At 41.1% G+C, this 27201-nt stretch overlaps 1 protein-coding gene across 1 annotated transcript; it reads right to left on the bottom strand.

The window, feature by feature from the left end:
• Positions 1–216: 216 nt before the first annotated feature.
• Positions 217–6666, bottom strand: ube2z (ubiquitin-conjugating enzyme E2Z). Its single transcript, XM_086288297.1, has 7 exons — positions 5741–6666; positions 3728–3800; positions 3001–3188; positions 1768–1879; positions 1574–1686; positions 1368–1458; positions 217–1180 (listed from the first exon to the last, which is right to left on the bottom strand). Exons 1-7 carry the CDS (start codon positions 6190–6192, stop codon positions 998–1000), a joined length of 1212 nt encoding a protein of 403 aa, XP_086144423.1. The 5' UTR covers positions 6193–6666; the 3' UTR covers positions 217–997.
• Between the last annotated feature and the right edge of the window lie 20535 nt (positions 6667–27201).

Genomic DNA, 27201 nt, shown 5'->3' with positions numbered 1-27201 from the left:
TTACAAATAATGCATCGTACATATTTTAAGGTATTGTTAGTCTGATGTCTGATTACAGCAAAGAAAAATAACAAAAAGGCATAATGATGTTAATGAAATTAAAATGTCTCCTTCTCTAAGCACCAATTCAACAGGACAATTAGAGCTGAAAGCTAAACAGAACTTTTTGTAGAGGCTAATACACAAGAAATATTGTAGAAATCCAGAGCTGCTGAATTTTATTTTATTTTTTTTATTTATTTTTTTTGTGGCCTGACTGAAGAAACAATTGATGTTAAGTCTGGAAGAGGTCTGGCATGGCTTTACACTTAGAGGAGACAAGGCACTGACTCACAAATCCACTGCAGTCACTTTCTCCATCTTCCGCGTTACACAGGATAACTTTGCCTTCCCTCTTGAAATCAAAGACGGGGAGCACCTTCTTTGATCTTACCCTGCTTCAACCAAATCAGGCCAATCATCCTGACATTCCCAGGATAAGGTCCTTTGATTTTGCTTAAACCAGCTCCAAGCTTCAGGCCTCCTCTTCACAGGTCCCTAACAGACAGTATTTCATTGGTGTGGAAAAGATAGAAAACATGTTTGTGCTTGGGGATCAAAGTGGAACATCATAGAAGGTTCAAGCCGTCACTATAACCTTTTCTTTTCACAAGTATCCAGAATGTCAAATTGAGCTTTTAGAGTCGCAGATCAAAATGGTAACTGGCTAGCTACAAGTAGCACAAATCCAAAGCTGCAGGTCAAGCTTTCCAGCACTTGGCTTGCAGATTGCTGTTTTTTTTTTTTTTTTTAATTATTTTCAGCAAAAAGGAACCACCTCTTCTTTAGTTTTCTGTATTATTTATACAATAGATACTCGATTCCAATCGTATTCCCAAGAAAGACTCACATCGTCTTCCGTGATGTTGCTCCGATGCAGCAAAAGAAACAAAGATACACAAAAAAACAGTTCTCTTGTCTTTAGTTTTCGGCTACAAGTCTAGCACTGTCCAAGAAGTCAGGGCTGTGAGCTGCCCTGACTGTCGGGGTCTGTCCCTGAAGAGCTGGTGTCTGAGTCCGAGTCGTTGTCATTGTGGTTATCCTCTGCCAGGTTTTTCTCTCGCAGTCGTCTGTGGGTTGCGCCGAGACGAGCCAACAAGCCCTGGTAGTCGAAACGGCCACGCTTCTCCCCAAATGGGTCCTGGAAAAAGGCAACGTCATGTTTGGAAGAGGAAAAGATTGCCATTTATAATCTTTACTTTCCCGGCTCACACAGTGCTGTCACAAAGTCATGTGATATTGCATTATTGACATTAAGAATGATTTTATACTGAAAGCACTGTTTGATTAGACAAAAATAATCCAACAGAAAAAAAATAAATACTCACCTGCATGTTCTGCCCCTGCAGATGCAATCTCTCTTTGCAAACGCCCTCGTAGAAATCATAGTATTCAAGGAAGGACTTCTCCATCACACTCCTAAAAATAAACACATTCACACACTTGATACATTTAGTTAACAGCTAGAAAACAAAGATGGAATGCAAGTGATAAAGGAAAATAGAAAGAAGAAAAATAAAAATAAGGATCTCACAACAAAGCTTCAGGACAAAGAACTTTTCCCTCCAGCATGTCACACACAGCCACTCTCATGGTTTCATGGCGGATGCACTCATTGTAATTCTTACTGTCCCCTGGGTGACGCTCCTGTGAAACAGAATGACAAGGTGTGATGGATTGGTGGCGACATAAAACTCTCATATATCTATATCTCTTTGTTGACTGTACCTGTTCAAAGCCAGGTTCATTGTGATAGGGGTTCTCCGTCATCAGAGACTGGATTGAGATGAGCACAGATGAGATACTCTGAGCTGGACTCCATGCCGGCCCTGTCCATGTCCTACACGCAAAGATCACAGAAACAGTTTGTTGCATTCTTACAATGGGTTCTTGCATAATTTAAAAAAAATAATCTAAATCATTGATGTAAAATGACTTATTTTAAGACCTAAAAATTATGAATCACAAATAAAGTTGTAAATTTTTGATAACATATATTTACAAACAAACCGTGGACATCTGACTAGTTTTAAATTAATAACATGTATTCCTCACTGTGAGGATCTATTTCTTTTTATTATTAATGTGTAAAGGTCAGTGTTCTAATTATGTTCACCATGTCTGGTGAACATAATTAGAGTGAAATTGCATGACCAATAGTGGGAGAGAGAGAAAGCATTTCCTTTGTAGGATCTTTTCAGTTTTCAGTCACACTTTAAAAGAAAGAGAAAAAGTCCATCTAATGCAGGGGTGGGCAACTCCAGGCCTCGAGGGCCGGTGTCCTGCAGGTTTTAGCTGTATCCTTGATCCAACACAGCTGATTCAAATGGCTAAATTACGTCCACAACATGTTTTGTAGTTCTTTAGAGGCCTGGTAATGAACTAATCATTTGATTCAGGTGTGTTGACCCAGAGTGAGATCTAAAACCTGCAGGACACCGGCCCTCGAGGCCTGGAGTTGCCCATCCATGATCTAATGGCTCAGACCAAGGATTTGTCCACTGTCACAAACAGACAATATCCAGCTTTTTGTCTCAAGTGTCTGACCAATAATATTGGACTAGCACATGCCTAATGTACGAGTATTCGACAGACAACAATCCCTACAAATAAGTATTTTAAGTGTTTTTCCTTTTCCTTTTAGATTTTGGGTTGCTAGTTAGACAAAACAAGGCATTCTGAGATATTACTTTGAACATCGAGTTTTAACTATAACTAATTCGAGGTTTTGCTAGTTTACTCACTGATCACTTGCTGGTCTAAAAATAACCTCTGCATTGGGCAATGTTTTTGTTTGGGCATTTTTGCTTATTTTCCTCAATCTTTTTTTTTTTTTTTTTTTTTTTTTTTTTTTTTTAAATAGGCTGCTTATGGCCCAGCTGATGAACAGAAACGTATGCAGTGAACATGGTAATTCTTCATGAGTTCCCTTGGAGACTAAAGTTAGAAACCATGACTCACCCCAGGATGCTGAGGCATACTTTGCCATTGCGGTAGAAGTTGGGATTGAAACGGACAGTGTTGTGCCCAGTGGTGATGAGCTTGACCCGTGGTGGATGAATTGGATAGTCAGGGGGACAGCGGAACAGGAAGAGGAAGAAGCCACCCTCATATGGCGTGTCAAATGGCCCTGTGATCAGGGCATGGATCTGAAGTCATGAGGCACAGGAGTGGGATTAAAGGATGAGAGAAAGACAGGATGGGGATTCATAAGGTGGTCTAAAACGATGTCTATAGGCAGAGAGGAATGCTAGGAAAGAACAGACCAATTAGCAAAGAAATTTAATCTAGAAAACAAATGACTCGTGCTGAGTCATTATCAATTTTTTTGACTCTGATCTAAAGGTTTTTCTCCATTAGTAAATGGTTGCTGTCAGCACCGGTACAACTCCAGTTGAATGGAAAACACCACTGAGGTAGTCACAGTTTAAAGGACTCTTCACTTCGCTGTTTTGCACTTTTTACAGCTATACCACTTCTTTCATTTTTTATTTTTTTATATACAGCGCCAAATCACAACAACAGTCGTCTCAATGTGCTTTCAGTACTCCAGAGGAAGTCCAGTGCTGATCCTGATTTCCATCAAGCCCAGGAATAAGAAGCCTAGTGAAATCTGATTGGCTATCAAGTTAACATGTTAATGATGTCAAAGGTTGGTAAATCTTTCAGACTGTACTTTGCCTTTTACCTTGGTCATGTCCTGAGGATCAGGGACCACGAACATCCCTGGTGGAGGTTCCTTGTAGATGGACATGATATCCCTACAGACAAAATAAACAGATGAGGTTTGTGAAACACTGAAAACTGGAGAGAGAACCCACAAAGAAATATGCCCCTAAACATTCCAGCAATCCACTAGTAAAACAGTATGTCCTGGAGGTGAAGGATCTTAATATTTTCAGAAATCTATTATAAAAAATACATTTAAGTACAGTACTGAACTCTAAAGTTGCTCTAATGTGAATTTTTCGAACATACTAACGCAGTCATTAAAAAAAAAACCCAAAAAACTACCATAGTCAAGTTGGCAATTACATGCAGTGTGTTTCTGATAATACAGCAATTAACAGCGATAAACTGCATCATACAACCAGCTGAGTCGAGTCCTCTCGACTTGTAACAAAGACTCATTCAGACTGATACCAACATGTTGGCAATCTGTTTGCATTTATATATTAGACAGGAATTATTTACCAGAGTTGTCATGATACTAGAATTTCCAGAAAAAGACTCAAAGGAAACAAGAATGTTCAAGCTATCCAGCTGCTTAAACAGGTAAATTAAGTGAAATAGTACATTTCATTAATTTGGGTCAAGTGATTCCTCAATAACTTTATTTTTTGTTTATTAAGCAACAAATTAATGACATGTTAAAAATCAAAGAAGTGTGTTCATGTATGTGTGGGTCAAACTAAAGCAACATCTTTAAACATAGGCTGAGTGCACTATCGTCTAAAATACTGCTCAAAGGGATTTCAACATACCCAGGGTATCTCTCAGTTTTCTGGATTTGTTTACCGTAAGATTGGTAATCGCAATAAGCCGTCTCAAAAATCAGGTTATCAACTTGCAAAGTTAAGCCAAAGTTTTCCCTGCATGTTTGTGTAAACCAGGTGGTGTTGGCAACATCTTATCTAAAACAGGAGTTTCAAAGGCCATATGACTCTTATTCCACAGAAAACAATCCCTATAAATGCCACCAATTCAATCAACAATATTATTAGATGATGATAAAATTGTGATAACAAAAATATATAAAAAGCATTGAAATTATACCAGTAACCAACAACTGCGAAGAAGACACATGGTTAATGCTGCAGAAAATTATTAATCTGGTTATTTAACACACAAAGCCCTATAAATAAACTTTTAAATTACAGTTAATTATTTATCACTGAGTGCACTCTCAGTGCTGGTGTTTATTTCTGAGGTGATGGCTACACATTAGAGCTCTGAAACTTTGAACTAGTCCCACTTAAAAACCCAGGCTTAGTTTAAAACGGCAAAACATGCCACAAATAAAAGACTGAGTGAAAATGTGGTGGTTTCAGAAAGTTTTAGTTTTTATTCTTTCAGCTACAGACACAGGGGTGTTGAAGGGTTTGAAGCAGAGCAGTTTAAGTAGTGTTAAGATCATTAATCCTTCTAGAACAATAAAATTGCTGTAAAACTCTCTGCTTCTAACATAAAAAAATAAAATAAAACCATGGAATAAAGCTGTATCTAAGAATCTATATTTATTACTGATGCTCATCAGTGAAAGCCAAAGACTTTACACGCTATTAAAACAAAACAACAACAACTTCAGACCCTCTGTGTGACCTTCTAGGGAATGGTCAATTTTCTCGATAACAGATTCCTCAGAAGGCAACGATTTAACACCTGCTGGTCTCTAATCTCGAACTTGACCTGCTCTGGGGGAGGTTAAATTCACATCATAAATGACCATGGCGACAAATTCTGGTACGAAGTTAACCCGAAAACAGATAGTGAACAGAAGAGCCAAGGTTAACCCTGTAGTTACCTGGGTCAGACGAAATCTCGCTTCTTATTACAGACCTCTAGTTTCCCAAATGTCTCCGTCAAATGTGACGTTTTAGATGCTGTTAAAAACTTTACGGAAAGATTTCACTTTCGATTGCAGGTCTAGATTACGTAAATATGCCCACCTCCGTCAGAGTTCTGTGTTTCCTAGAATTACCTCTTTATCCTCAGGATGCACTGCTGGGAAGCTTTTTCGTTGTCCCAATCCGTGCTAAGAGTTGGGTCCCAGGAAGTGGCATTGATTTGAGATAGGAGGCCCGCTCCTGCCGCCCCTAGCCCAACACCGGGGAGAGGCGAGGAGGCATGCAATGTGGGAGACACGGCCACGACTGGTGGTGAAGAGCCGGGAGTCAATGTGTTCCCAAAACTGACCGGGGTAGCAGTGACAGCGGACATAGGGGCCACCACAGCTGTTAGGCCACTCTGCGCGGCGACAGCAAGAGGCGGAGAGGTCGGGTTGGAGCTGGAGTGCACACCGCCAGTTGCCGACATTCCCACCGACAGAGAGTTAGACAAAATCGGAAGCTGTGAGGCTCCGCTCCCCTGTCCCGTAGTAACGTCTAAGCCTAGGGCACTGCTGCTGGACTCATCTCCAAAGCTGTCCGCCATGGCCCACAAGCTAACAAGCTACAGTAAACCCGTTGGTGTTGAGTAATTTATATTTTTCTCCAGCGCAGCATTGACAGTAGAGTTTCAAGTTACCTGCTTCCTTTGTTGCCCAACGCAGATCAGACAGCAAAGAAACCGGGCAGAGGCGAGGCCAGAAAGCAAGGCAATTCTTCCCAAGACATAATGGATATTTATCGTTAGCTTGACTGTTAGCTTTACCCCCAGGCCTCCAAAAAACTGCTCGGTCTTCAGCAAAATTGCCACGTCACAGTGTTACGGTTACTACTGCCCTCTGGATACTGGTTCAAACCATTAAATCCCCAGAACATTTGGTTTATTACCAACCACATCCCTACTAGTCTTTTACCATCGCAACTTTAGGAGCTTGTATTTGTCACCAGTTAAGAACACGGAAATAATAAAGCCACGGCACATCCGGGCAAAAGTTTTCAAAGTAAAATTCCTGAAAACAATAATACAAAACAACAACAACAACCCACCATCATTTCAGCTTTTGCAGCTAGCGTTTAAGCAAGGCCCAGCTCAAAACTTCCAAAACAATGGGAAGTTATTGTGCCCTCACAATCAACTGACCGCGGTAAAGTGAGCCGTCATTTGTGAGCCGCGGTCAAGCCAGCCGCCTCCTATCCGCCGCATAAATTTCCTTGCGCTTTTACACCAGTCTTTACGGTAGCGCCTTTTCGCTTTATATCCTGATTGAAAGCCTAGACTCGCGCACACACGCACGCGCGTGAACAGTCACACGCACTCGCGCACACAAATTACAATGGAACAGCCCAATACAGCCATCGTGACAGTCTGGTTGCATATTCAAAAATTCATTAAAAATCATTCTTAAAAGTTGATGCCAAGCTTTCAACACAATCCTCTTCTCGGACACCTACTTTACCTCTGGGCCAGTTTTTACCCAGATTTACTGTAATATTACTCAGAAATCACAGTAAACTCATATTCAGTGCAATACAGTCAATGCACTACAATTATGTTTATTTCGAAAATTCATTAAAAGTCATCCTGAATAGTTGAGGTCCAACTTTCAACACATCCCTCCTCTGGGACACCTACTGTACCTGTGTGCCAATTTTCATCCAGATTTACTGTAGAATTCCTCAGAAATTAAAGGGTACTTGTATTCAATGCAATACAGTCAATACAATAGAATTATGTCAATTTTCAGAAATTCATTAAAAATCATCCTGAGTAGTTGATGTCCAACTTTCAACACATCCCCCCTCTGGGACACCTACTGTACCTGTGTGCCAAGTTTCATCCAGATTTACTGTAGAATTCCTCAGAAATTAATGGAAACATTTATTCAAGCTAATACAGCCAATACACTACAATTGTGTCAATTTTCAAAAATTCATTAAAAGTCATCCTGAGTAGTTGATGTCCAACTTTCAACACATCCCTCCTCTAGGACACCTACTGTACCTGTGTGCCAAGTTTCATCCAGATTTACTGTAGAATTCCTCAGAAATTAAAGGGTACTTGTATTCAATGCAGTCGGCCAATACACTACAATTATGTCAATTTTCAAGAATTCATTAAAAATCATCCTGAGTAGTTGATGTCCAACTTTCAACACATCCCTCCTCTAGGACACCTACTGTACCTGTGTGCCAGGTTTCAGCCAGATTTACTGTAGAATTCCTCAGAAATGAAAGGGTACTTGTATCCAATGCAGTCGGCCAATACAGTAGAATTATGTCAATTTTCAAAAATTCATTAAAAATCATCCTGAGTAGTTGATGTACAACTTTCAACACATCCCCCCTCTGGGACACCTACTGTACCTGTGTGCCAGGTTTCAGCCCGATTTACTGTAGAATTCATCAGAAATTAAAGGGTACTTGTATCCAATGCAGTCAGCCAATACAATATAATTATGTCAATTTTCAAAAATTCATGAAAAATCATCCTGAGTAGTTGATGTCCAACTTTCAACACATCCCTCCTCTGGGACACCTACTGTACCTGTGTGCCAAGTTTCATCCAGATTTACTGTAGAATTCCTCAGAAATTAATGGAAACATTTATTCAATCTAATACAGCCAATACACTACAATTGTGTCAATTTTCAAAAATTCATTAAAAATCATCCTGAGTAGTTGATGTCCAACTTTCAACACATCCCCCATCTGGGACACCTACTGTACCTGTGTGCCAAGTTTCATCCAGATTTACTGTAGAATTCCTCAGAAATTAATGGAAACATTTATTCAATCTAATACAGCCAATACACTACAATTGTGTCAATTTTCAAAAATTCATTAAAAATCATCCTGAGTAGTTGATGTCCAACTTTCAACACATCCCTCCTCTAGGACACCTACTGTACCTGTGTGACAAGTTTCATCCAGATTTACTGTAGAATTCCTCAGAAATTAATGGAAACATTTATTCAATGCAGTCGGCCAATACACTACAATTATGTCAATTTTCAAAAATTCATTAAAAATCATCCTGAGTAGTTGATGTCCAACTTTCAACAGATTCCTTCTCTGGGACACCTACTGTACCTGTGTGCCAGGTTTCAGCCAGATTTACTGTAGAATTCCTCAGAAATTAAAGGGTACTTGTATTCAATGCAATACAGCCAATACACTATAATTATGTCAATTTTCAGAAATTCATTAAAAATCATCCTGAGTAGTTGAGGTCCAACTTTCAACACATTCCTTCTCTGGGACACCTACTGTACCTGTGTGCCAGGTTTCATCCAGATTCACTGTAAAATTCCTCAGAAATTAAAGGATATTTATATGCAATTCAATACAGCCAATACACTACAATTATGGAAATTTCAAAAATTCATTAAAAATCATCCATAATAGTTGAGGTCCAACTTTCAACACTTTCTTACTCTGGGCGTCCTACCGTACCTCTGGGCCAAGTTACATCTCAATTCACTGTAATCTTTATCAAAAATTGAAAGAACAATTATATGTCAATGCTGGATGTGTGTCCTTTCAAAGTGACACTAAATAACAGAACTCAGGCACATCAGGGAATAATCCAAAAGGCGGATTTATTAAACAAAAACAACATACAAAATATCTCTAACCCATACTACATAACCTAAAAAGAAACAAAGGGACACTTAGAAGCACAAGGAAACAATACTGAAAGGGCAAGAGACACAGTCCAAACATAATCCACAACTAAAATGCCAAAAGAACAAGTCATCCCACATAGCAGACGGGTCTTGCCTGGATCTGGTGTCAAGCCGGCACTGCTGGCTGACTTCTGGCATGGTAAGATGGCACTGTTTATGTGATGGCATGCCACATTTGGCCTGATTGGGTGAATGTGACATGTTGTATAGAGCACTTTGAGTAATATGGGTGAGTAAAAAAGTGCTGTATAAGAATCAGTCCATTCACTGTCTGAACAGAGTTTCGTCATGTTACTTTTGCACTATTATGTTCCAGCACATGTTGTTATTACATGGCTTACATGGCTAAGGTACACATTAGGCTGACATCTGGGGCCAGAGCTGAAACTGTTCTGGGCCAGCACAGGGCCAGCAGTGTGTCTGCAACTGGCCTTGTGCTGGCTCATGTGTGGGCCACCTCTGGTAAACCAGATCTGGGCCACCATAGGGCCGTCATTCTTTGCGGTACGCAGGCCATGTGTAAGCACATTGTGTGTGACAGATCCAGGCCATACCAATTTTGCTATGTGGGAGGAATTATGTAAAAATAGAAACATCATAAAAATGAAAATGAACATAAAGTAAAATGTACTGAAAAGAACATCAGTATGGCCATCATTATTTGCTTGGAAAGTCTAAAGTTCCATGGCTTTGAACAGCCAGAGAACGCAATGCCCAGCTTAGAATGACTAAAAGTAACTTCTTTTAACATTCTGTCATTCTGCTTCTATATCAAAAATCCACTAAAAATAGTCATTTGAAAAAAAATATTCGCCACTTTTCATCAGTTTGGGTTCCTCTGTTTATAGCAATTTTTAGAAAAGAACCCAATACCTTTGTCACTATACAGTTGTACAGTGAGATACAGAGCATCTCCTACTCATTGCAAACATGCTGGGAGGGTGGCTCTATCCGCCTTAGTGCAGCTGCTGTACCATACTGTGATGCAGTAAGTTAGTAGGCTCTCAATGGGCGAGTGGTGGAAGGGTGAGCTGTAGTCCACAAAGAGCATTCTGGCGTAGCTCTGCCGCTGTTCTAGGTGACTCAGCACCGAGTGGAGGGTGATGGCATCTTCTGGGGGGGGGGGGGGGGGGGGGGTAATCCTTGGTGTGCTGCTGGTGATGGGAGACTTCTTTGGTACTGGGATGATTGTGGCTGATTTTAGACAGGATGGGATGGCTGCTTCATCCAGTGAGAGGTTGAAGATTCTGGTGGAGATGAGGGTGAGCTGGTGGGCACATGGTCTTAGCACTTTACCACGTATTCCGTCTGGACGCCTTCCTGGGGTTCACTGCTAGGAACACTCATCTGACATCGTGCTCCGTTACAGTGAATGGAGCGGTGCAGGAACCAGGTGAGGATGAGGATGGGAGCAGGGCTGAGGCAGATGAATGCTGCTGTTGTGGTGTTTCAAAGCGGGCAAAGAAGCTGTTTATGTCCTCTGCTAGCTGCACACTCAGGTTTTCTGTTTTCACAGTTCTGCCTCTGTGGTTTATGATGTCTATTATTCCATGCCATGTGTTGTTGCAGGACAGGTGGGACCCCTTTTCAGGTCAGCTCGAGCAGACCTGTACAGAGCTCTGTCAACAGACCTACAGGGAGTGCAGAATTATTAGGCAAGTTGTATTTTTGAGGAATAATTTTATTATTGAACAACAACCATGTTCTCAATAAACCCAAAAAACTCATTAATATCAAAGCTGAATGTTTTTGGAAGTAGTTTTTAGTTTGTTTTTAGTTTTAGTTATTTTAGGGGGATATCTGTGTGTGCAGGTGACTATTACTGTGCATAATTATTAGGCAACTTAACAAAAAACAAATATATACCCATTTCAATTATTTATTTTTACCAGTGAAACCAATATAACATCTCCACATTCACAAATATACATCTCAGAATCAGAATCAGAATCAGAATCGTGTTTATTGGCCAAGTATATGTGCAGACACATACAGGGAATTTGGTTCCGGTAGATGGTGGCTCTCAAGCACAGCAATGTAAATCTTACACACACACACACACAAGTGTCTATATATACACATTACACATACATACACAAAGCTATGTAAACCAACTATAAATAACGAATCTAAACTTATATACATAAAATACAGAAATGAATGAGGTGGAATGAATACTACAAAATGTACATAAGGTGCAGTTGCAGTCTGGCAGTGGGAGCAGTGTGACAGGTCAACTGTTAAGAAGGGAGATGGCGAGGGGAAAGAAACTGTTCCTGTGTCGGGTGGTCCTGGTCTGCAGGCTTCTGTACCGTCTGCCAGAGGGCAGCAGATCAAAAAGTCTGTGTGCAGGGTGTGAGGGGTCTGCGATGATTTTCCCTGCCCGTTTCCTGGTTCTTGAGAGGTACAGATCCTGGATGGAGGGCAGGGGGGCGCTGATGATCCTTTCTGCTGCCCGTACAGTCCGCTGCAGTCTGCTCCTGTCCTGTTTAGTGGCTGCTCCATACCAGACTGTGATGGAGGAGCACAGGACAGACTCAATGACCGCAGTGTAGAACTGGATCAGCAGCTCCTGTGGAAGACTGTACTTCCCCAGTTGTCTCAGGAAGTACATCCTCTGCTGGGTCTTTTTGAGGATGGAGTTGATGTTGGTCTCCCACTTCAGGGCCTGGGAGATGGTTGTACCCAGGAACTTGAAGATCTTCACAGTCGACACAGGGCTGTCTGATATGGTGAGGGGGAGCAGAGTTGAGGGATGTCTCCTGAAGTCCACTGTCATCTCTACAGTCTTAAGAGTGTTCAGCTCCAGATTGTGCTGACTGCACCAGAGTACCAGCCGCTCAACTTCCTGCCGGTATGCAGACTCATCACCATCTTGAATGAGGCCAATGACAGTGGTGTCATCTGCAAACTTTAGGAGTTTGACAGCAGAGTTATTGGAGGTGCAGTCGTTAGTGTAGAGGGAGAACAGTAGTGGTGAGAGGACACATCCTTGAGGGGCACCAATACTGAGGGACTGGGTTTCAGAGGTGATCTCCCCCAGCCTCACTTGTTGCTTTCTGTCTGTCAGGAAGCTGGTGATCCACTGACAGGTAGCTGGTGACACGCTGAGCTGGGAGAGTTTGGAGGAAAGAAGTTCAGGCACAATGGTGTTAAAAGCCGAACTAAAGTCCACAAACAGGACCCTGGCATAAGTTCCCGGGCGGTCAAGGTGTTGCAGGATGTAATGCAGCCCCATGTTCACTGCATCATCCACTGACCTGTTTGCCCGGTAGGCAAACTGCAGAGGGTCCAGCTGGTGGCCTGTAATGTCTTTCAGATGGGCTAACACCAGTCGTTCGAAGGATTTCATGACCACAGACGTCAAGGCGACAGGTCTGTAGTCATCCAGTCCTGTGATGGTGGGTTTCTTGGGAACAGGGATGATGGTGGAGCGTTTGAAGCAGGAGGGAACTTCACACAGCTCCAGGGATCTGTTGAAGATGCGAGTAAAGATGGGAGCCAGCTGTTCAGCACAGGTTTTGAGGCAGGAGGGTGAGACGCCATCTGGTCCGGGGGCTTTCCTGGGCTTCTGTTTCTGGAATAGTCGGCTCACATCCTGAGTGTGTATTCTTAGTTTCAGGGAGGAGGAAAGGGGGGTGAGAGGTGTGGTGGAGGTCGTTGAGTCTGGGTTGGAGAGGGTGGTGGTGGTCGTTGAGTCTGGATTGGGGAGGGTGGGGGTGGTCGTTGAGTCTTGATTGGGGAGGGGCAGGGTGAAGGGGGGAGAGGTGGAAGGTGTGTTGGGGGTCAATGTCTGAAGCAATGTCCCTGGGGAGGGGAGGGTGGGGCGTGGGAGTCTGTCCGTCTCAAACCTGCAATAGAAAGTGTTTAACTCGTTGGCCAGGTCTTTGTTTGCTTCAATAGTGGGTGGGGGGCGTCTGTAGCTGGTGATTTCCTGCAGGCCCCTCCACACTGATGCAGGGTCGTTGGCTGAGAGCCGTTCTTCCAGCTTCTGGGAGTAGATCCTTTTAGCTGCTTTGATCTCCTTGGTCAGTGTGTTCCTGGCTTGCTTGTACAGGACCCTGTCACCACTTCTGTAGGCGTCCTCCTTGGCCTTGCGAAGATGTTGGAGTTTAGGAGTGAACCATGGTTTATTGTTGTTGTATGTGCAAAAGGTCTTTGTTGGCACACACACGTCTTCACAGAAACTGATGTATGATGTCACAGTGTCCGTGAGCTCATCTAGGTTCTCAGATGCAGCTTCAAAAACAGTCCAATCAGTGGAGTCAAAACAGTCCTGCAGTTCATGCTTTGCTGCGTTAGTCCACTTCTTCACAGTTTTGACTACAGGCTTGGCACGTTTGAGTTTTTGCCTATAAACTGGAATAAGATGGACCATGCAGTGATCAGAATGTCCCAAAGCTACCCGATGCACAGAGCGATAGGCATCTTTTAGAGTGGTGTAGCAGTGATCCAGTATGATGTTGTCCCTGGTGGGGCAGTCTATATGCTGTCTGTATTTAGGGAGTTCGTAGTTTAGGTTTGCTCTGTTAAAATCCCCAAGAATAATTGTAAAGGAATCCGGGAATTTCCTCTCCAGGGTAGTAATCTGGTCAGCCAGCTCGCACAGTGCGTTGTTCGCGTTGGCCTGTGGAGGGATGTAAACTCCGACCAGCATGAAGGAAGAAAACTCCTGCGGTGAATAAAAAGGTTTACAGTTGATGAGAAAACTTTCCAAGTGTGGGCTGCAGTGTTTCTGTAACACTGTGACATCAGTACACCAACCTTCATTAATGTAGAAGCAGACTCCACCACCCTTTGTTTTCCCTGAGAGCTCTGTTTCGCGGTCCGCCCGGTGAAGTTGGAAGCCCGGCAGATTTAAGACAGCGTCTGGGACTCGCTCACTGAGCCAGGTTTCAGTGAAGCAGAGGGCAGCAGAGTGTGCAAAGTCCTTGTTAGTCCGGTTTAAGAGCAGTAATTCGTCGACTTTGTTTGGAAGAGAGCGGAGATTCGCGAGGTGAATGGAGGGGAGTACCGTGCGGAATCCTCGCCGACATTCAAAAACAAAACAACAACAAATCAGCGACCAATATAGCCACCTTTCTTTGCAAGGACACTCAAAAGCCTGCCATCCATGGATTCTGTCAGTGTTTTGATCTGTTCACCATCAACATTGCATGCAGCAGCAACCACAGCCTCCCAGACACTGTTCAGAGAGGTGTACTGTTTTCCCTCCTTGTAAATCTCACATTTGATGATGGACCACAGGTTCTCAATGGGGTTCAGATCAGGTGAACAAGGAGGCCATGTCATTAGTTTTTCTTCTTTTATACCCTTTCTTGCCAGCCACGCTGTGGAGTACTTGGACGCGTGTGATGGAGCATTGTCCTGCATGAAAATCATGTTTTTCTTGAAGGATGCAGACTTCTTCCTGTACCACTGCTTGAAGAAGGTGTCTTCGAGAAACTGACAGTAGGACTGGGAGTTGAGCTCGACTCCATCCTCAACCCGAAAAGGCCCCACAAGCTCATCTTTAATGATACCAGCCCAAACCAGTACTCCACCTCCACCTTGCTGGCGTCTGAGTCGGACTGGAGCTATCTGCCCTTTACCAATCCAGCCACGGGCCCATCCATCTGGCCCATCAAGACTCACTCTCATTTCATCAGTCCATAAAACCTTAGAAAAACCAGTCTTGAGATATTTCTTGGCCCAGTCTTGACGTTTCAGCTTGTGTGTCTTGTTCAGGGGTGGTCGTCTTTCAGCCTTTCTTGCACTACTCAACTACTCAGGATGATTTTTAATGAATTTCTGAAATTTCCATAATTGTAGTGTATTGGCTGTATTAGATTGAATAAATGTTTCCATTAATTTCTGAGGAATTCTACAGTAAATCTGGATGAAACTTGGCACACAGGTACAGTAGGTGTCCCAGAGGAGGGATGTGTTGAAAGTTGGACATCAACTACTCAGGATGATTTTTAATGAATTTTTGAAAATTGACATAATTATAGTGTATTGGCTGTATTGCATTGAATACAAGTACCCTTTAGTTTCTGAGGAATTCTACAGTAAATCTGGATGAAACTTGGCACACAGGTACAGTAGGTGTCCCAGAGGGGGGATGTGTTGAAAGTTGTACATCAACTACTCAGGATGATTTTTAATGAATTTTTGAAAATTGACATAATTCTACTGTATTGGCCGACTGCATTGGATACAAGTACCCTTTAATTTCTGAGGAATTCTACAGTAAATCTGGCTGAAACCTGGCACACAGGTACAGTAGGTGTCCTAGAGGAGGGATGTGTTGAAAGTTGGACATCAACTACTCAGGATGATTTTTAATGAATTTTTGAAAATTGACATAATTGTAGTGTATTGGCCGACTGCATTGAATACAAGTACCCTTTAATTTCTGAGGAATTCTACAGTAAATCTGGATGAAACTTGGCACACAGGTACAGTAGGTGTCCTAGAGGAGGGATGTGTTGAAAGTTGGACATCAACTACTCAGGATGATTTTTAATGAATTTTTGAAAATTGACACAATTGTAGTGTATTGGCTGTATTAGATTGAATAAATGTTTCCATTAATTTCTGAGGAATTCTACAGTAAATCTGGATGAAACTTGGCACACAGGTACAGTAGGTGTCCCAGAGGGGGGATGTGTTGAAAGTTGGGCATCAACTACTCAGGATGATTTTTAATGAATTTCTGAAAATTGACATAATTCTATTGTATTGACTGTATTGCATTGAATACAAGTACCCTTTAATTTCTGAGGAATTCTACAGTAAATCTGGATGAAAATTGGCACACAGGTACAGTAGGTGTCCCAGAGGGGGGATGTGTTGAAAGTTGGACCTCAACTATTCAGGATGACTTTTAATGAATTTTTGAAATAAACATAATTGTAGTGCATTGACTGTATTGCACTGAATATGAGTTTACTGTGATTTCTGAGTAATATTACAGTAAATCTGGGTAAAAACTGGCCCAGAGGTAAAGTAGGTGTCCGAGAAGAGGATTGTGTTGAAAGCTTGGCATCAACTTTTAAGAATGATTTTTAATGAATTTTTGAATATGCAACCAGACTGTCACGATGGCTGTATTGGGCTGTTCCATTGTAATTTGTGTGCGCGAGTGCGTGTGACTGTTCACGCGCGTGCGTGTGTGCGCGAGTCTAGGCTTTCAATCAGGATATAAAGCGAAAAGGCGCTACCGTAAAGACTGGTGTAAAAGCGCAAGGAAATTTATGCGGCGGATAGGAGGCGGCTGGCTTGACCGCGGCTCACAAATGACGGCTCACTTTACCGCAGTATCAAACCGTCCTAGTCTCTGAGTTTTGTGATTCTTCATTTGCAGAAAATATCTCAGTTTGTCTCCTCCTTTCCCTCTGTAATCTAAAACAGAGATAATATGTCTTGGATAATTTGTAAGATATTTTTGTACTTTTTAAATATACGTTTTGTTTTTTGTTTCTTTAATTTGGAGTTGGAAAATGAGTTGAGCCGAATGCTTTGTGTCAAAGATGGTTGCCCTTCCAATGCATAGACTCAGCCCTGTAATAAAATCAAGACTTACATTTATTCTAATGGTCAGCACCTGTGAAGTATTGTAGTTGCAAAAGCTAAGTCCTATTCTATAAAAGTCAGTTTGGAAAACAGCCCTCAGCTCCCTTGACCTATAATCAGAGTAAACACTTACTGATGAGTAAGTAAAAAAACACAGTAAAGAGCTTAGGCAATAAAATTAGATCAGAAAATGAGCTTTGTCCAAAAGGTGGCTAGGATTTCCCTTAGAAATACGGTGAGGAGATTAGTATTTGGCAAGGGTTAGGAGTGGAGCCACTGCTCCTTCACATCAAAAGGAGCCAGCTGAGGTGTGTGCCTCCTGGGTAAGGTGTTTCGACCGGGCCTATCCTAACGGCAGGAGGTCCCGGAGTAGACCCAGGACCCACTGGAAAGAATATATCAATTATATGGCCTGGGAATGCCTTAATATTTCCCCAGATAAGCTGGAAGAAGTATCTGGTGAGAAGGTCTGGCGTTCCCTGCTTAGGCTCCTGCCCCCATGATCCACTGTCAGATAAGGTATATTTTCAATGTTAACTTTTATTGAAGTGGTTGTCATGTGTTTTCAAACAGTGTGCATCATTCACAATGCACGGCACATAGTGCCACACCTTTCAGTCGCATCTTATTTGCTTTTCGGATGTTAATTTTTCCCATTTTGATAATATATTAACATGTTTTGTAGTAACATGTTTTAATATCATTGGAGACGTTTATCATCAATGGGCGTCTCCCATTTTGACCTCAGGACTTCCAGACCATACTCGGCACAGATGTTTCTGTACACTATGCTAGCATCTTGCACCCTGCTGTTATGTGCTGGATTGTCTCAGGGGCATCTTTACATAGCCTGCACCTGGGATCTTGTCTTGTGTGAAAGACCCCAGCCTCTATGGATCTTGTGCTCAGAGCTTGTTCCTGTGCTGCCATGATTCGTGCCTCTGTGCTGTCTTTCAGTCCAGCTTTATCCAGTCACTGGTAGAGGAATTGGCTGACATCCAGAAATCCTATCTGGTGGGGGAGACCGGGGATAGTTGTAACGTGGGTCAGTTGTAACACTTCCAATTTCTCCAATCAGGGCTAAGTTTCAAATAATGTGACTCATCCTGTGCATGCCCAACTCAGTTCTGCTATCACATGTGAAAAATCAGCACATTTTGTCAAACACAGACAATTTAACACGAAAAAAAGTAATTTGTATGCCAAAAAGTAAGTTTTTCTACTTTATTTCAATTTCTAATAGCATTATCTGCTTTGCAGTTAAACTCATCAAACTTAAATTGTGTTATTTGTATGTCTATGGGGATATATTCTGTGTAGGTCTTTAGTGCTAATGTTTTAGCCGTTGGCTGTAATGTTAGCTAGTTCATGGCTATAGGAGTCTGGGTCAGTTGTAACAGCAACAGTCTGGGTTAGTTGTAACAATAATGCAGATGTTACAACTTACCACACTTTTACTTTAACTTATATTAAACAAGTTGGGGCAGCGACATCAGCGAGAGAGGTTCACTGGTCGCATTTGTATATGCGGTTAATGCCATTGGCAACACAATTCCTCCACTGTTTGTGTTCCCACACATACATTATGCAGACCTCTGTGTCAGAGATGGACCAGTAGGAAGTACTGGTAGTGGAAATAAGTCAGGATGGGTGCAAGAAACAGATTTCCTCATCTTTCTGAAGCACTTTGCAAACCACACCAAGGTAAGCCATGAAAAAAAGTAATGGAATTGCGATGCTGGTGAACAACTACATTTTTTCAGCTTCATTGTTATGTTCAAAATTGGTGCAAGAGTTGTAGGTTATAATGCCCACTGAGCCAATGAGGCCAAACTCAAGGAAGACCAACCAAAATTAATGAAATATTCAGTTTCAGAAAATTTTATAATTTGTCTTTTTTGGGGGGCTGGAATATGTTCAAAAGCTAGATTTCTGCATTCTGTCACACACACACACAGCTACATAAATGGATGTAAGTGCATTCATGTGTTGAATAAACAAAGATTACATGTTAATGTTTTGTTAGTACCCTTATTTCATTGTGTTACATTTTACCCCGGGATATGTTACAACTAACCCAGACTATGGGGTTAATTGTAACATTTCACTCTTCGTGTTTGAGGCCATACCATGCAATGGATAATTGTGCTGCAGAGAAAATAGCTGCACTATTTAATAGCAGAGACATGTAAATACTTTGCATTACATTTTGAATCCACTACCTTAAAAGAGCTTTAATTTACAGACAGAAATGTCAAAAATGTTACAACTATCCCCGGTCTCCCCTACATATTGTGCAAGGGCTTGTCCTCTCATGATGGTTCCTCCTCTTGCTCCTTTTTCTTAGGTTTCTACTGCCTGAGGTATTCACTGACAAGCTTCCTGATCCCAAATGGTTGAATTTGTTCATCTGGATGTAAAGTTTTCAGTGGGAGAAAAGTTTCATCACTCATCCAAGTGACTTCTTCAGTCTCAGCTGACTGCAGGTTTCCCCAACCTTAGAAACAGTACGTTTGCAATGACTGAAACTGGCCCACTGAAGGAACAATGTGCTGTGACAGGAAGATGGCGCCTTTGCTCGGCTTGACGTCTACCTGCCTACGCTGTATTGTATTTTATGCTTTTATATCAGCCCTGACGTTTAATATATGGAGCTATGCTGCTGTGATTTACGACCGTTCTTCCTTGCTCCACATCAAAGAGTCTATGGAATGTCTTTATGATGACTGGGACAGTTATAGAAAAACTTTCCCCCCACCATTTGTGCACTCTTCCACCTCACCGGATTACTTCTTGCTACCGGCGAAACGTGCCCTAAGCAATTCCAAGAAGAAATCGAGGAAAAGAGGCTGTAGGGCCGGCATCCAGGTACACATCAGACGAGCCTACAGATCGGAGATCTCCCGACTCGTCTGGAGGCGTCCCCGGTTTCTGCTGCCAGTTACCCTTCCGGATTTGATTGGAAACACGTACTTGCAGCCACTACAGCGTGGATCCTGCCAATCTGATGCTCTGGATTTTGCCGATTATCCCCCCACCACTGTGGCCTCACAGCCCGCATCGCACAAAACCGGTGGTTGGCCCCGCCGGTTCCGTGGCGCTGCTGGAGACCTCGCGTGCGGACACGGTGTTTGCTGTCAATTCCACTCCGACAAGCTGATGGGAAACCTGCGCCGCCAGCTTTTAATCGGATTGCGCTCTTGAACGCCCGCTCCATTGCAAACAAATCCTTCTCTCTGAATGAGCTCTTCACAAGGAAAAGCCTGGACTTTCTGTTTCTCACCGAAACATGGCAGAGGGAAGGCGAATTTATTCACCTAAACGAACTGCGTCCTGCAGACTGCTCTTACTTGAGCGCCCCCGTTTAGGTCGCCGTGGTGGAGGTATTGCCGTTGTCTTTAAGGACAGTTTCACCTGCAGAGTGACCACCTGCAAACTGAAAACTATTCTTTCTTTGAGTCGCAAACAATTAAGGTGGGCTCTTCGAACATCTTTTATTGTGTTTTAGTCTATCGCCCTCCTGGCCCTGCTACTGAGTTCTTAAAGGATTTTATGGACTTCTTATCTTCTATTATCAAGCTGGAGAAAGTTTTAATTCTTGGGGATTTTAACATTCATATTGATGATGCCTCATCTAACTCTGCAGCTGAACTTCTATCTATATCTGAGTCTTTTAATTTTGTCCAACATGTCTCCGGTCCAACCCATTTAAAAGGCCATATCTTGGACCTTGTTTTTTCCTTGGGCCTCAACATTGGCAATGTGTTTGCTGAGGATGTACATTTGAGTGATCATAACTGTATCTTTGTTGAACTTAATTTTAGCTCTAAACAGACGCCTGTGAAGTTAAAAACTCATAGACGCATAATAACTGAGACTACTGCTGAGAGGTTCTCCATTATGTTTGACAGGTCTCCACTTTTTACCGGAAACGATGTAAATGTTCTTATTCAGTCTTTTAATAGGGAATGCACATCCATTTTGGATCAAGTGGCACCTATTAAAACAAGCTCGGCTTTACAAAAGAAGACATGCCCTTGGATAAATGAGTCTATCTTAAACTTAAGGAGAATATGCCGCAAAATAGAACGACTATGGAAGAAAACCAAACTTGACGTACACGGGCTCCATCTTCGAGATCTCATGCTCTCCTTAAATGACACAGTGAGAACTGTTAGATCTGAATATTTTTCTAGACTCATAAGAAAAAACAAGAGAAATCCCAAGTTTCTTTTTGACAAAGTTAGTGCTATTGTCTCCCCAGATGTGGTACCTTTAGATGTACACTCTAAAGTAGATAGTAATAAACTCCTCCGATTTTTTGTTGATAAGATTAACGACAACAATGCTAAAATCTCCCCAAAGCTTTCTTGTTCTCCGAGTCAGGCACTCCCTTTGTACTCCTGGTCAACTTTTACAACTGTAACATATGATGAAATAGCAGCCCTGGTTGACAAAATGAAGCCATCCGAGAGCCCCTCAGACATTATCCCCACTAAGCTTTTTATTAATGCCTTTGACACCATTGGTCCTTGGGTTGTGAACCTTTTTAATGTTTCTCTTCAGACTGGGATGTTCCCCAGTTTTTTAAAACATGCCATTGTGGAACCAAGGCTCAAAAAACCCAACCTGGACCCAACACTACTTCAAAATTTAAGACCTATCTCCAAACTCCCATTTATGTCAAAACTCCTTGAGAAGGCAGTAGCTGTCCACCTTACGGCATACTTGGAGAAATAGACCGTTTTCAATCTGGGTTCCGTAAATTGCATTCCGCTGAGACAGCACTACTGAAAGTTACTAATGATATTATGATGTCAGCAGACTCCGGAGAATACACAGTCCTGGTCTTGTTAGACCTTACCTCAGCCTTTGATACAGTCAACCATACCATCCTGATAAACAGACTGAGAGACCTGGTTGGGATGTCTGGCTCTGTTCTAGACTGGTTTTCATCTAATAAATATCTGAAAGGAGTTTTAGTGTGTCTGCAAACCAGATCATGTCGGAATCTACAGAGTTGTTGTGTGGAGTTCCTCAGGGCTCTGTGCTGGGACCTATTTTGTTTTTAATATACATTCTTCCTTTAAGTCAGATAATACAGCAGTTTCCTGAAGTATCTTATCATCTTTTTGCTGACGATATTCAGCGATATTATTCGTTTAAGCCTGCTGAAGCTCATAAGCTCTCCAATCTGATTGACTGTTTAACCAACATTAAACAATGGTTGAACAATAACTGCTTACAGCTAAACCCGGCCAAAACAGAAACTTTGATTATTGCACCAGGCAGTGCAATACCTGAAAAGGATAAGCGGAAGCAGATGGATGGATGGATGGATGGATGGATAAATAGACAAATGGCACCCTTACAAACTCCAGCTACAGCAGCATCTCAACGAGGATGACCCAGATCGGCGCACAGAATTTGCAGAATGGGCAAAACAAAAAGTGGAACAGGACCTTCAGTTCACGCAGAAGATTTTGTTCAGTGATGAGCATGCTAGCATGCTCTACCAAAAATAGTGCTTTGTTGTGTATCTGACGATCGAAAGCTAAACCAGTTCCCAGAGGTGGGTCGAGTATCCAGAACTTGTACTCAAGTAAGAGTATCATTACTTTAAAATATTATTACTCAAGTAAAAGTGAAAAGTAGTCGTCAAAAAAGTTACTCGAGTAAGAGTAAAAAAGTACTTGGTGAAAAGGCTACTCAAGTACTGAGTAAGTAGCGAGTAACTGTTTGAAATGTCCGATTTATTTTATAAATAAATGCTATCAGACAAAGAAAAATAAATAAATATACAAATTTTAGTATTTTCAAAAGGAATATATGTAAAAAGATCCACAAAATAAGGCACAACAATTCTAATTTCAAGATTTCAGTTTTTCACAACGTAAAGCTTTTTCAAGCAAAACCCACAGTAAATATATTCGCATTTACAGCAGCCTCAGAGAAAACATTAGAACGAGGCAACTTCAACATAACAGACTACAGCTGATGCGCCAGAATGTCATACTAGGGCAGGGACGTGCAGAGGGGGGGGCTAGAGGGGCTTGAGCACCCGCCCCTTTCCCGATGAGTGCCCAAAGTGCCCTTTTGTTGAGGCAACTTTTAAATTTTTTTAATTAATTAATTAATTTTTTTTATGTGTGTGTGCGTGCGGAGTCCTGTCTGTGCCCCTCAACAATAATATTTAACTATTAATCATAGTTTTGCTAAATAAAAAGATCTGGCTTGCATCAGTCACATGATCACATTTAACCAATGATCGCCCTCGACGGCAGAACACGCTGGTTACGAGCCGGGAACGAGCTCACAAAGAGCACGCGCATTTTTTGCGGTCCGGAGCTGTAGGAGAAACACAAGTTAACTCAGAGACACAGACTGATGCGACAAACCCAGTAAGTAGGTGTACAGCGTACACTGTAGTGTGTAGCACCCAGGAGTATTAGCTTATTACGTACACGTTGGTAAGCTGTCTTGTTGCAACTGACGAACTGAAACAAACGAGCGTGCTGTGTGTGCAACAGCGCGACAAACATTACCTGTCCTTTTATTAACTGCACAAGTAGTGCTGGTCATAGCTGCTGGCTACCTGGCTGTCATGGGTCTGTAGCTCTGTCACCGTTTTAGGGAACATATTTAGTTTTAAAGTAAGTTTCTGGGCATTTCCTGCCTTTCTGGAGGGATTATATTTCACTAAAAAACGATCTAATATGCATGTCCACATAATAATTATTATAATTATAATATATTAAAAAACACACGCTGTATTTTAAAGAACATACATTAAGAAGCAGATTATATTAGATTTATATTTTAAATAAGACAAAAGTTGGATTTTACAGCAGTAAAATGATTGTATCTCTACAGTTTAAAAATGTAATAAGCTTTGCCCTGCACAGAGTGGATAGTGAAACAAATGGAATCATCATAAATACATTATTTCATATTTATTACTTCCCCCTCCTCATTGCTTTATTATTGTAGCTCTAGTAATAAATAATAATGTAAGGATGCCCATAGTATATACAGTATTCTGAAGAAGGTCTAAAATGTCACTGTGTGTGCATGTGTGTGTTTTATTTAGCTGGATTTAAAAAAATATTACTCATGATATAACATTGTGCAGACATGGCTGGTAAGGACATGAGGAGGAAACAGTAGGAGCTGTATGAGGCTACTAAAGGCAGTGCTATAACATTTTTCTGTCATCATTTTATTATAGATTAAGTGCAAGAGTTGTTAGGTGTGGATAATTAGATTATAGTTTATTGCAATAGCAAGTTGTGCCTTGTTCTCAGATAGACAGCAAGTGGAGAGTGATATATGAAATGATGGGAAGGAAGGAAGAAGAGAAGCAAAGAGTGATTCACAGTAGGGCTGCTCAATTAATCGAATTTTAATCACGATTACGATCTGGGCTTTCAACGATCATTAAAAATGACTGAGCCGATTATTAGCCCCTCCCTCATTTATCCGCGACACCTTAAAGGCCGTCTGTGAAAATATTGTCGGGCATAAACCAGTCCGTGGCGCAAAAAAGGGTGGAGACCGCTGATTAAGAGGACCCGAGGGAAGCTCGGAAAGCTAAGCAGAAGTTATTTGGAGAGTGACTGCCGTTGGTTGAAAAGAGAGTTTAAAAAAAAAAAAAAACTTCAGTGGTGTTGCACACTATTTTATATTATTTTTTAAAAGTTATTGTTAACCCTTTAAAGCCGGTCAGAGCAGCACGCTCCGTTTTGCGTAACTATTTTTAAATCCCTGTAGAATCTGAACCGTGTAAGCTAGCGCAATAATTTGTTTTGCATATGAAACCGGAGGAGTTGTACTTACATCTGATGCCATCAGCTTGTCCTAGGTCACGGTTTCGTTCCACATATAGCTTTGCAAAAATTGCATAAAAAGCGCTTGCAGGAACAAAAACATAATATTCCAGAAACACGCTTTGCCGTTCCTATCAGCTGTTCGTAACACTTCCCACAGTGAAATGATGCACATGCTGTTTTCTTTGCAAATTTGCATCATAGGATTGTTTTTTGTTTTTCCTGCAGTATATAAAAATTGCTGTATCTCCAAAATAAAACTATGAAGACACTCAAAATAAATTTCCTGTGGTGGGAAACTATTTTTTTGCAACTTTATTGTATTTAAAGTTTTGAGGGATAAACCTCTTAAATTTCTCCAAGTAGAAATATATGTAAACAAAACAAAAGCGATTTTCAATTTTTTTTGTAGTTTATTGCACTTTTTTGCAATTTATGTAATTACTATGGACTTAATGCATACATATTATTAAAATATGGGCTATAACAGTTGTATTGATGTATAGCAACTTGAAATGCTCCCACAAATGGCACTACAACATGTAAAAAAAAATAATAATATAAGCTCTGGTGGACTTGGTTCTATGGTAGGTCTTAAAGGGTTAAATAAATATCGTCAAATAATCGTGATCTCAATTTCAGTGAAAATAATCGTGATTATCATTTTTGCCATAATCGAGCAGCCCTAATTCACAGGCAGAGCCGAGTTTATGTCACAGTTTTTCGTTGCCTTATGGTTCCAAGCGCTGTCACCAATCTTTGCATTTTGTTATTATCTCATGACACTTGTTTAATCAGCTACCATCTCTCCTGTGGACTTTTTAATGTCTACAGTCTCAGATCAACACAGCCCTGCCCTTCCCATATTAGATTCTTGATGAATGTGTGTTGTTGTTATTCAGCATGGTTCAATGTGCCCCTTTTTAACTTTGAGCACCCGCCCCTTTAAACCTCTCTGCACGTCCCTGTACTAGGGGTGGTTCTTTTAAATACAAGGAGGGATTAAGTAAATCAGAAACAAATGACACAGAGATGCAAAAGGTACACAGCAAATCCAGCATGTCCAAATTAACACTGTCGGATTTGATTTCAACACTATTAAAGTGTCTATATGGGTCCACACCAGAGAGTGTTAATTTAACTCTTTTTGGAGAGTTGGTATGTTAACTCTGATTTAGTGTTAAACACCAAATCTGTCTGGAGTTGACAATTTAACACTTGGTGTTAAGAGTTTATATATTAACTCTCAAAGAGTATTTTAGTTTAACTACGTAAGAGTTATCTTCTAATTCATTCTAAAAAGCGGGAATTTTACTGTTCTGAACTTCTATAAATTTCTTTTGGAAATAAACATTTACTAAAAAGATGCAATGGTTTTTGAAAAACATTTATTCTGAACTGTGCACCACAATTTCAAAACATTTTCTGAAAGATGTAACAGTATACATAGGGCTGCTCGATTATGGCAAAAATGATAATCACGATTATTTTCACTGAAATTGAGATCACGATTATTTGACGATATTTATTTAACCCTTTAAGACCTACTATAGAACCAAGTCCACCAGAGCTTATATTATTTTTATTTATTTTTTTTACATGCTGTAGTGCCATTTGTGGGAGCATTTCAAGTTGCTATACATCAATACAACTGTTATAGCCCATATTTTAATAATATGTATGCATTAAGTGCATAGTAATTACATAAATTGCAAAAAAGTGCAATAACCTACAAAAAAAATTGAAAATCGCTTTTGTTTTGTTTACATATATTTCTACTTGGAGAAGTTTAAGAGGTTTATCCCTCAAAACTTTAAATACAATAAAGTTGCAAAAAATAGTTTCCCACCACAGGAAATTTATTTTGAGTGTCTTCATAGTTTTATTTTGGAGATACAGCAATTTTTATATACTGCAGGAAAAACAAAAAACAATCCTATGATGCAAATTTGCAAAGAAAACAGCATGTGCATCATTTCACTGTGGGAAGTGTTACGAACAGCTGATAGGAACGGCAAAGCGTGTTTCTGGAATATTATGCAGTTTTTGCAAAGCTATATGTGGAACGAAACCGTGACCGAGGACAAGCTGATGGCATCAGATGTAAGTACAACTCCTCCGGTTTCATATGCAAAACAAATTATTGCGCTAGCTTACACGGTTCAGGTTCTACAGGGATTTAAAAATAGTTACGCAAAACGGAGCGTGCTGCTCTGACCGGCTTTAAAGGGTTAACAATGACTTTAAAAAAATAATATAAAATAGTGTGCAACACCACTGAAGTTTTTTTTTTTTTTTTAACTCTTTTCAACCAACGGCAGTCACTCTCCAAATAACTTCTGCTTAGCTTTCCGAGCTTCCCTCGGGTCCTCTTAATCAGCGGTCTCCACCCTTTTTTGCGCCACGGACCGGTTTATGCCCGACAATATTTTCACGGACCGGCCTTTAAGGTGTCGCGGATAAATGAGGTAGGGGCTAATAATCGGC

This window comes from Aulonocara sp. 'chitande type north' Nkhata Bay, linkage group LG4, assembly GCF_057382095.1.
Source record: "Aulonocara sp. 'chitande type north' Nkhata Bay isolate Kocher_YH1m ecotype deep benthic linkage group LG4, A_spYH_male_GT1.1, whole genome shotgun sequence".
Lineage (NCBI taxonomy): Eukaryota > Metazoa > Chordata > Actinopteri > Cichliformes > Cichlidae > Aulonocara > Aulonocara sp. 'chitande type north' Nkhata Bay.
This window is presented reverse-complemented; position numbering and strand designations above follow the sequence as displayed.

Coding starts and splice junctions, on each gene's coding strand:
- ube2z (XM_086288297.1), bottom strand. CDS start 6,192: ATGGCGGACAGCTTTGGAGATGAGTCCAGCAGCAGTGCCCTAGGCTTA. Junction 1,880..3,000: donor GTATGCCTCAGCATCCTGGG/GTGAGTCATGGT, acceptor CTTTGCGTGTAG/GACATGGACAGGGCCGGCAT. Junction 1,459..1,573: donor CTTTGTCCTGAAGCTTTGTT/GTGAGATCCTTA, acceptor GTTTATTTTTAG/GAGTGTGATGGAGAAGTCCT.